Source organism: Apaloderma vittatum, unplaced genomic scaffold (assembly GCF_000703405.1).
Source record: "Apaloderma vittatum isolate BGI_N311 unplaced genomic scaffold, ASM70340v1 scaffold41285, whole genome shotgun sequence".
Classification (NCBI taxonomy): domain Eukaryota; kingdom Metazoa; phylum Chordata; class Aves; order Trogoniformes; family Trogonidae; genus Apaloderma; species Apaloderma vittatum.
The window spans coordinates 4,740-14,785 of NW_009717322.1; the positions used below are offsets into that span (position 1 = coordinate 4,740).

At 39.3% G+C, this 10,046-nt stretch overlaps 1 protein-coding gene across 1 annotated transcript in view; it reads left to right on the top strand.

Annotated features, from left to right (window-relative positions):
* BTF3L4 (basic transcription factor 3-like 4) overlaps positions 1-2,500 on the top strand; it is a 6,468-nt gene extending 3,968 nt beyond the window's left edge. The window contains exons 4-5 of the mRNA XM_009869836.1: positions 1,163-1,222; positions 2,101-2,500. Of these exons, the coding sequence (XP_009868138.1) occupies positions 1,163-1,222; positions 2,101-2,147 (107 nt within the window). The 3' untranslated portion in view covers positions 2,148-2,500. The remainder of the gene's footprint in view (positions 1-1,162; positions 1,223-2,100) is intronic.
* The last annotated feature ends 7,546 nt before the right edge of the window (positions 2,501-10,046 follow it).

Sequence of the window (10,046 nt, forward strand, 5' to 3'; positions counted from 1 at the left end):
GTCGTGTGATTCCACATGTCCAACTGTGGATGACAAGAAAGCACGTTCATGTTTTTTTCTTGGACAAACTTTTTGTCAGGAAATCAATTGTTTTCTTTGTTACATACAGAACATATTTCTATTGTGGATATAGAGGAAGAAACATATCCTTCTACTTTATAATTCCCTTTGGAATTACACCAAGACTTTAAAAATGAATTTGAAATCGAAGTTTTGATTCAAAACGAAATTTTTAAAAAAGTAGACCTTTTTAGAGTGATTTTCTTCTCATTTAAAAACCATGGAGCATGGTGTGTATGCACATATACATGGTGTAACTTACTGTAATTTTATAGTTAAGAAACGGACTTTGAGAACAGTTCCATTTCAGACTATTGTGGGCATTAAAAGACTGTCATTGGACATGTTGCAATTGTCTCTGTTTGGAACTAGAAACTATCTGTTCAAATGCTTTCAACAAATAGTTATTCCTTCTAAATCAATAATTTTAATTTGTATATATCTTGTTCAGAGTTTAATTGAAAATAAAGGATTTATTTTTTCCTGTACTAATATGAAAAAAACCTTTAAAATTTAGAAAGATGGATTGTCATAAGCACATTTCTTTTATACAATCATGGTACAAATAGGTACTTACTATGCTTTCTTTATAGCACAGGAAGTCGGACCAACAATAAAAGGATTTTTTTGCATGTTCTTGCATTTCTCTGTATTGTTTGCAGCATGTTCCATGGCTTCCAAAAGACCAGATTTGATGCAAGACCCTTGATACAGAAATACTTTTTCCTACAGTTTTGGCCCCTTAATAATCGAATCATATGATGGTCCCTGATTGGTATCCCATTATGGTTACATTGAAACATGTGACTTGAGTTAGAAGATTTAGCCATTTTGAGTTTTTTCTTTATCGTGTCAATGTTTCCTAGCTCTGCATTAATACTCCTAAACATTTGAAAATGGCTGTGTAAATGACTGTGTAAATATGTTCATAAGTAGACCTTCTGGTCGTGCTGCTTACTGTTTATACCTGGTCATTTGTGTGTCTGCCACTGTTAGGGGTTGGGGAAATACTTTCCTTTTTCACCTGTACATTTCTTATTCTGTTGTGTGATTGTCTCTAATTTTGTATAATGAGGATTCTGCACCAAATTTCTTTTTACAGTGTTGGATAGTAAAGCACCAAAATCTGAAGATATTGATGAAGAAGATGATGATGTCCCAGGTAGGCACATAGACACATATCCATTTAATGTATAAATATTTGATTCAGATATTTTAAACATTTAGCTCCTAGCAATTGTATTTCTTACTTGCTAAGGGAGGCTTCGTATATGGGGCAGCATTAAAACAGGGCTTTAGATTCAGGCCTTTGTGCAGGTCACTTAATTCTTAAGTGAGAAGAGGTTAGAATAGTTTCAGGGAGGTTGATCAGGTGATTTGAATATCCTGATAGGGTCTAAGTGCTGCAAAATTAGTCTAAATAGTTCTAAGGTGTTCTTTAAATCAGTGTGGGGTGAAGATTTTAATTTCTGCAGCAGAAGAAACAAAGCTTATGTCAGTGTCTGAAAGTTTCTCAGTAAAAATGATAAGTTTTTATTTGTTAGTTAACTGTATCAATCACCACATTCTACTGTATCCATCAGTATGATAAACACGTGGACCTAGAGTTTCAATTCCTTGTGCTCTGGCACTGGTTTATTTCTTTGTGACTTTGCAAAAAAATTCAGTTCTCTTAAATTTTCCATTTCCTGGAGTACAGCACTTAATGGGTGCCTAACTTCAGGTGTTCTTTAAAGAATGCTGATGGCTCAAGACTCGATTGCAGCTACTGGGGCACCTCTAAAAAATCAGACTTTAACCACTTCTTGTTACAACTCCCACTCTTCTGCATGTTCCTGAATTTCTAGTTCTTCATGTATGTTCGAACAAACTGGATTTTCTAAAGTCCTTGGAAATCTGCCTGTAAAAAATGGTGTACATAAGTATAGTTAAGAACTACTTAACCCTTCCTATAATGTATGCATTTTCATTAAACTTAAGACGGTAATATTACTGGGCATTATTAAATATCTATGTATTAAATATCTTCATCTCTTTCAGATCTCGTAGAAAACTTTGATGAAGCATCAAAGAATGAAGCTAACTAAAACATTAATAGTTCTGGAAGCTGGCATGGACTAGATTTAAGAAATCAGCTATGTGGTTCCAAAGTTTTAAAGAAACAGAGAACATCATCTGTTAATAGTTCAGTAATATAAATATTTTGTATTTTTATGATGCTGTTTGTTCAGCATTTTCTGTCAGTTGATTTTGCATTTTGCACTTACTCCCAGGATCTACTCTTTTGGTCAAAAAGAAATGTCAGTGCAGTTCGAGGGGTGTGTGCATGTGCGTGCGTGTATGTGTGTGGGTGTACATATAGTAGAGAACAAATTGGAGAACACTTATTTAACCTCTTCCCCTTTTCCTTTGGAAGTAGAAATAAAATGAATCTTCAGCATTGTTACTTTTGATTATCACCAAATAGTGCGCAGGAAGTAGTTAAGATTAAAGTTTGTCTACATTTTGTGACCTGAAGACATGCCATTAAAACTTGGGTTTAATTTGCTGTTGACTTGTACTTGCAGATGTGTTTCTCAGCCCTGTTGAAAGGTACATATTTGTTATCAGCCTTGCGTTGATCCTAGATGACATCAAAGATGAGCTGTTTTACCGGCTTGTTTGCTACAGTAATCGTTTAAAAAGAAAAGTTGGTCTTGAAAAAGTGTGCTTTTTTTTAACCTTTCTCAACTTGTTTTTTTTCCCCCCTTGTCTCTGTAACCTTTTGAGGCAAACTGATGTCTGACTCCTTCCACATAGGCTTAGCAGTATGTTCCTCTCATAATTATGTAGAGTATTTCCTGTATCAAAAGGAAAACAAACAACTTGGTTCTCTACTGTCAGAGACTTCTTAAACATGGAGGTCTAGGTGGTAACAGTCCAGTGCACCAGTTTTGCATGATAACAGATTTTTGCTTGAATAACTTCAAGCTGTTCTCTTGGCATGACTGCATTTACTAGCAGCTGATGGTCACCATCATTCTTACGGCTCTAGAATTAAATGCACCAGGTGAGCAGCGTTCAGGTGCGAGGGAAGAGTTGTTGACATTTTGCCTTGCCTCCTGCTGGGTAGTTTGTGCAATGACTAGCTCTAAAGGGATCTCTTTTGGTTTTTTGCCTGTAACTTACTCTGCCTATAACCTACCTCTAGGTTTGGTGTCATCTATGTAGTAGCTTCTTGAAAACCAGAAATGCTCCTCAGGCATAAGGAGGACATGGGGGGTACTGTTGGTACAGTGCAGTATTTATGACCTTTCTTTAAAATGCTTGATGTGAACTCGTTTTCTCAGAGGCTCTTTCAAGGTTCTTGATGTAATGTGCATTACGATATAGTTAGGCATCATTGTAACCTGTGTCAAGGGCAGCTGTGGCTTAAGAAAGCCATTTTTTCCTCTACATCTGTCACTTAACTATGGCTTAATTGGAACATATCAGCTTTTTACATGGACTCATATGCTAGAGAACCGTAAAAGTACAAGGTAAACAGTACATGAGTTTTGGTGACATCATACGCCCACAAAAGCAGAGCTGTAGTGGTTTGTCATCTGAACTCCTGCATTTATTTTATAGACTTTGTTCATTTTCTTTTCCTGTTGTATTTTATATACTACATGAATCTTACTATGAAATAAAATCACAGTGCAAAAGAGGAAATGCTCCCTCTTGTGTGTTGTCTCCTCATCCCACCAGCCCTAGCTGAGGAGTGACAGGTGGCTGCAGCAGCTGTTTCCAACAGCCCTGTGTCCTCGCTGATGGCGGCTGAGGAGGATACATGCAGGAGCCTTGGGAGCTTTAGGATTTCACACTCCTGTATACGCATTCTCCTGTTTTCCCTGCAGTGCTGAATGAGACTTTGGTTTGTTGTATGGCTAATTTTAGATTGGCTGCAGATGCTTTTGTTCTGCTCATAAGGAAGAGGTGTCTTCATTCATGTGCACTGGCACACTGAATGGCCTGTTGCTGCCTCTGCTAGCTCAAAAGAGCAAATGAAGGATACCGGGAAACAGGTGTTCCACGTGTTCTTCCATTTGCTGAAGGGGCAGGAGTGAAGAATGTTTCAGAGTAGCGGCTGTACTCAGTTACGTATGAGACATCCCCTCCCGCTAAATACTAATCAGAGACTGAAAATTCGTGCTCATTGATTTCTGATGTGGGAAGTATGTGAAAAGTAATTTTGTGGGAGATTGCAAGTAAGCATTGGAAGCGATGGTTTTGTAAGTTTATATAGTTGAGCTATTTGATTCCTACACAATACTCATTTAATTTTTGCTCTTGGTCATGACTTGTTAAACCCTTGCCTTTTCCTATGTTTGACGACCAGTAAACTAACTAAATATGCTAGCTTATGTAGTCCTATTTTCATTTTTTTCACTGTATCTGGAAACAGTCAACCACTTATGATTTGCTGCTGGAAATACTAGAGCTTATCAATCATTAAACTGATTTTAATTAAAAGTAACTCATCAAGGCTGTTGTGGGAAAAGATTTTTTTCCTTTGGTTTTATTCATGACATGACTCGAACAGTGTTTGTACGTGCTGATAGAAATGCAAAGTTACTGAAAGTAGTTCAGGGTAGTGTTGGTACTGTAAAAACACCCCATGTGGATATCAGCAGTAAAATGTTCTTTGCTGGACTTGAAGGACAGTAACCTCTGCATATTTGAAACTCTTGAGCTTACTTGCTCACTACTTAAGCATTGTTGATACGTTAAAGATACTGGTAAAGATACTGGCATAATAAAGAGCTTGGCAGGGATTTGGGAATAGGCAGACAGAGCAGAAAGTTGAAACATCACTTGTTTGTGAGAGAATCAAAGCACAATCAGTGAAGACCAGAGAATGACAATTTGGCAAATGTGTAAGGCAGCACACACCAGGCTTTCTGCCCTGGCTGCTGGCGGATTTGTGTAGTTCTCTTCCGTGGATGGGAAATCTGAGACTGGCTGGCTTCTCTCAGACAAGAGAGTAAGTCTGTAAAAACCTGAAGTTGTGGTGCACTTGCTCTATAAAAAAAAAAAATGAAATGCTCATGTATGATGGGTGGCAGAGATTGCAGTACAATCAAATGTGGAGGCTTGGCACTGAGTGCTGGTCAGGGTTTTCTTGTGCAGCGCTTGGTAACTAAGTGAGTTTGCAGCTAAGAGAGTTGGTAGGTTGGACGGAGTTGATATAAAGAGAATGTTTAACATCCAGTACAGACCCTGAGAAAACTAGAGTTCAAGAGATTATTTTTTTTCTTTTAAATTTGTATAGGAATATTTGACAAGTACAAAATGATAAGGTTGCATTCAGGATGGCTACTGAAGTTATACTGAAATAGGTTGATAATTGTTAGTATTTGTAAACTTCCCATGGGAACTAGGAGTTGCTATGAACTCCCTTCTGCCAGGTTCTTCACAAATAATGTTTTGAATTTGGTGCTTACACATTGAGCACTGGAGGTCTTGCAGATGATTTAATTACTGAGCAGTGTATTGATTGATCACTGTATTGCTGTTAACAGGGAGGAACTGAGCAGCACATGGGATCTGTGCTATAAGAGATGAATTCTTGCCTCTACTGAGGAATGTCCCAGGAATGATCCCCCTAAGTTTCCCTGGAACCAGACTGTGCTGCTCCAGACAGTAGGGATGAAGCGGGAGAGGCTGAGCAAACTGCCCAATAGATGAAGAGAGAGTGAATTCTTCCACTGGCCCTTAAGATTAATCTCCTTTTGTTATTTGAAGACAATACTGGTTTGTTCAGCAAAGCCAACCGACAGATTGTTCTGGAGATCAAGATGATGCTAATTAAATGGTCCATGTTTTGTTCTTGAGCAAATGAAGTGATGCAGAACAGAAGCACATCACAACACTCACCATAGCAGCTTCATTGAAGTGATAGCAGAAGTGCAGGGAATGGTTATTCACATTCAGATGTTTGTTTTCCCATCAAGTAAATTTTTTTTATTTTTTTCATCCCCTTCCCCCTTTTTTTTCAAAGTGTTTTGCAGACACTGAAGAGCTTGATGGATTTACTCAGAAACATGGGGGCTGCAGTGTCAATCAAGGATTCAGGTAGCCAAGCAGAGCAAGTGAAGAGACTAATTCTAAAATCAGTCATCTTGGTACGTTTGGGTGGAGGCTTGGGGTGTTATCTAGAGCAGTGTTATTGGGAACTGGGCTTTTATTTCAGACTCTAGCACTGCATATCTGTAAAGAAAAACCAAACTTGTGCATTTTCCAGTGCCTTGGTTTGCCTTTATTTCAAGAGTACTGCTCTATCTCCTGTAAGTCTGGGTTATATAAATTCACAAACACAAAACCCTGGATGCTTCTTGAGAGAAAAGAGCTACATCTGTGCAAATGGTATAAAAAGCTACTTTACTTCCACATGACGAATGCATGCTATTTGGTGGGCTGTCAGCACTATTAAACACCCACTCATAACACAACAGACCCACAGCTTGCTCAGATGCTATTTTCTCTTGGCAACCTGCTATCTGTCAGATTCTCAAATATTAGGTGACATTTCCTTGAACTTTGCATTGCAGATGAATTTCGTAACTGTGCTAAATTAGTTGCCTCCTTGGAGTTAAAGGAGATTATCTGTTCATTTGAGTTCCTAAAGTTGTTTCTGCTATTTTTGATAAAGTGTCCATGCGAAGGCAAACACTGAAACAAAAAGTTACATTCCAGGACTTTTGACCTTTCTGTGCTTGTATCTCAGCTGAATAAAGAGAGTTATGCAACTTCTTGCCTTTTCCTGCAACATCTGTGTGGCAGCTATAGCAACTGCTGATGTCAAAAAGTAATACTAGAAAGCGTTTAATGTATTTTTAGGTTTTTGTCTAATGCACCTTAGCTGATGAAGAGCCAGTGCTGCATGACCAGCTTTCTACAGACACTGGGAAGTGTGGCGCAAACTGCATTTTGAGAACATCAGATCTGATCTTAAGGCCACGTGTGAAGCTGGAAATTTCTAATCGATGCAAATTATTTCCAGACATCGGTAAGTGAAGACTTAAAATCTCAACAGATTGTCAGTGGGATACCAGAACTTTGCACACCAAGTGTGAAGTTCTCTGAAAGGCCTTCACCAGTCTTGGGCTTCTTTGTGACCAAGGGAGAAAGTATTCCCTCCTGCGTTTCCAAGTACCAGCACTAGTAGGTGATGTCTGAGGTCAGCTGAATCAGCTTTCTCATCTGCTTGTGAATTACTTTCTGTAAAGTTAGTTTTCAAACTGTTTTCAGTTCCCCCTTACTGTGTGACCACGCAGTTGTGCACGTGCAAAAAGCTCGACGGTTCCTCCTGACAGCTTGCTTCAGCTGGTTTAGCCAGACTGAAACGGCACCTGGAGCCGCAGTGGCTGTGCGTGTGAACCTGCAGGTCCTGCAGTCCGTTCTGACTGAGCCTGCGGAGGAAGCTGTAGCTTTGGGACACATCTTGGTTGCCTTTGCCTTACCACCTGCTTGCTAGCTTTGAATTTCTGTGAAATAAATGGTAATGTTTTCCTTTAAAAGGAAAGCATTTGCACACAGTCCTTTTGGGCAGGCTTGGTAGTTACCATCCTGCAAACCAGCCTCACAGACTGAACTGGGCTTTTAACCCTGGTACTGCTTGCTCTGCTTCTAAGGTTTCTGGGAGGGAACTTGCAGTGCTGCTGCTGCTGCCAGGGTGACGTTTTGGAAGAAGGGAAGGATTTGCGAATTTGGTGCCTTGAATGACTGATCTGGTCGGATACTGTAACTTGCAGTTGGTTTTTAAACTTTAAATTGTGAAATAGCGATTCAGTGCAGTTCACTGTGTCTTGTGAGGCGCAGGCATGGGCTGATAAGCTGCAGCATGTGATCCCAGTGTGCAGTAACACTGCAGCCACCCTCTGACCCAGCCATCCCCACCGCTCCACAGCTGCATGGCACCTGAATGCCAGCTTCCCTCATCAGCCCACTCTGCGTGTCTCTTTTAAGATGAACAGAAGTGGTTTTTCTGGGCAGGCTGATGGAGTTCATGTGGCAGGTTCTTGTTCACTGAAAATCACTTTGTAAGTTCCATTTTTGTGACAAGACATGGTTTCAGATGATTTCTGACACATGGTGTTTAATTGAAAATAGCTGTAACTTGCTTACAGCATTCGTCCAGTCTCCAGGGAGTAATGATACAACTAAAGTTTCTGCTCTGTTGATTTTGAAACACTTGTTCTATTGCTGAAGACTCTGGTCTACTCTGTGCGACTGACAGTTGTAATAAGTGATGGCTTGCATTTTTCCATGTTTCTGAAAGAAAGAAAATAGGGCCTGAAATAATTTGTGCTTTGAATATGGATTTCTTCTCCTGTTTGCCTTAAGCCTGCTTCCTCAGGTTGACTGAGAGACACCAGGTTTTCTCATAATCTGCCACTGGATATTTGGATATTTTGCTGAGATTTCTATTTTAACACAAGTGTTGTCAGTTTTCTGAAAAATGGGGAATATGTTACATTTTCTAGTTTTTTCTACATCACCTTTCTCTCAGCTGTGTGATTTCTGTGTTGTTGTAAATTATTAACTTTTGAACACAGGGGTGTTATTATATCTCTTCTCCTGCCCTTTGAGTTTTGGAGTTGCTTTCATTGGCAGCGTGCACTGAGGAATCATGTTGGCCACTTCCAGCCCTGAAATTGTAATAGTTTATCCCATTACACGGTGATTTTTCCAGCTCAGTTCTCCTGAGAACCTTGAAATGGGTTTTCCATAAAAATATTCTATCCACTCTTTTTCTTTTAAAGACTATAGTCTGATTCAAAGGGATAATCTAGCTATTGTTTCTAGTGGTCTGTGTGTTCTGTTCTGACGCTTTTGTTAAATTATAAAGGATTTTTATAGTGCAGTCTGGGTCACTGAGATCTTGGTGACATCTTTAAACAAGATTGCATGTTCTTTGGGAACATGCAGACATACATCACTAGCATCTTAACTGTTAAAGTTTTTCCATGAAAAATGCATACGCTTTTTATGGTTTTAATCCACATAAGCACTCTATGAGGTTGCAGTAAGCTGTAATAAAAGGTTTAGGTGTCTTATACCTGCATTTCCTCCATGGCTCACAGTACCGTCATCAGGAATGTACACCAAGTGCATTCTCCTTTGTGACTGCTATTTTTGTCATCTTCCTTTCTCTATAGCTGCCCTAAGTATTGTCTGAGAAACAGAATTTGGGCTGCCTGACATCACAGCATGCTTGTAGCTTCAAACTGCTTGGATCCGTCAGATTCACTATGGTTCAGGATGGGCAGTATTTGTCAGGAAAGAGCAAATGACCTAGCAGCAATTCAGAACAAGACTTTGTTTGCATTGAATAAACATGGGGGAAAATTCTTTTTATTGGTTTCTCTGCTGAGACATCAATCTGTATTAAGATTTGTATGGGTTGTGCCTTCATTCAATTTTTGCCCTTCTATGTTAACTCTCAGGTAAGCCAAGATAAGAGACAGGTGATTCAATACTTGTCCTTTGTCTTACCCTCATGAAAAATTGCTATGGAGGAGGTATTACACGCATTATCTACTTGCACAATAAAAACAAGCTTCAACAGTTGTTACTACTATAGTTAAGTAATCCTGTTAAAGCAAAAATATCTTCAAGTTTCACACTTGGAATGTCTCTCTGGTTTGGTAAAAGCCGGATAAAGGAGAGATGTCAAAGATGCCTAAAAGCTCTTTTTCTTTTCCCCCTCTTCCTCAAGAATGCAGCTTCCTCCTGTATTTACTGTGCCTTATTCTGTTGGCTTACACTGTGCTTAATCCTATATCATAGTCAAAATTGTTTTGCAAGGGTTCTGGCAGTTTGACATGGGGTACCAGCCTTTTTTAGCAAACTCAGAACATTCGTCTGACTGCCGACTTAAAAACCTGAACAATTTACAGACATCTCTCATTGACGTGTTGAGGAAATAGCTGGTCAGGGCTCTCCAAGTGCGCTGACTCATG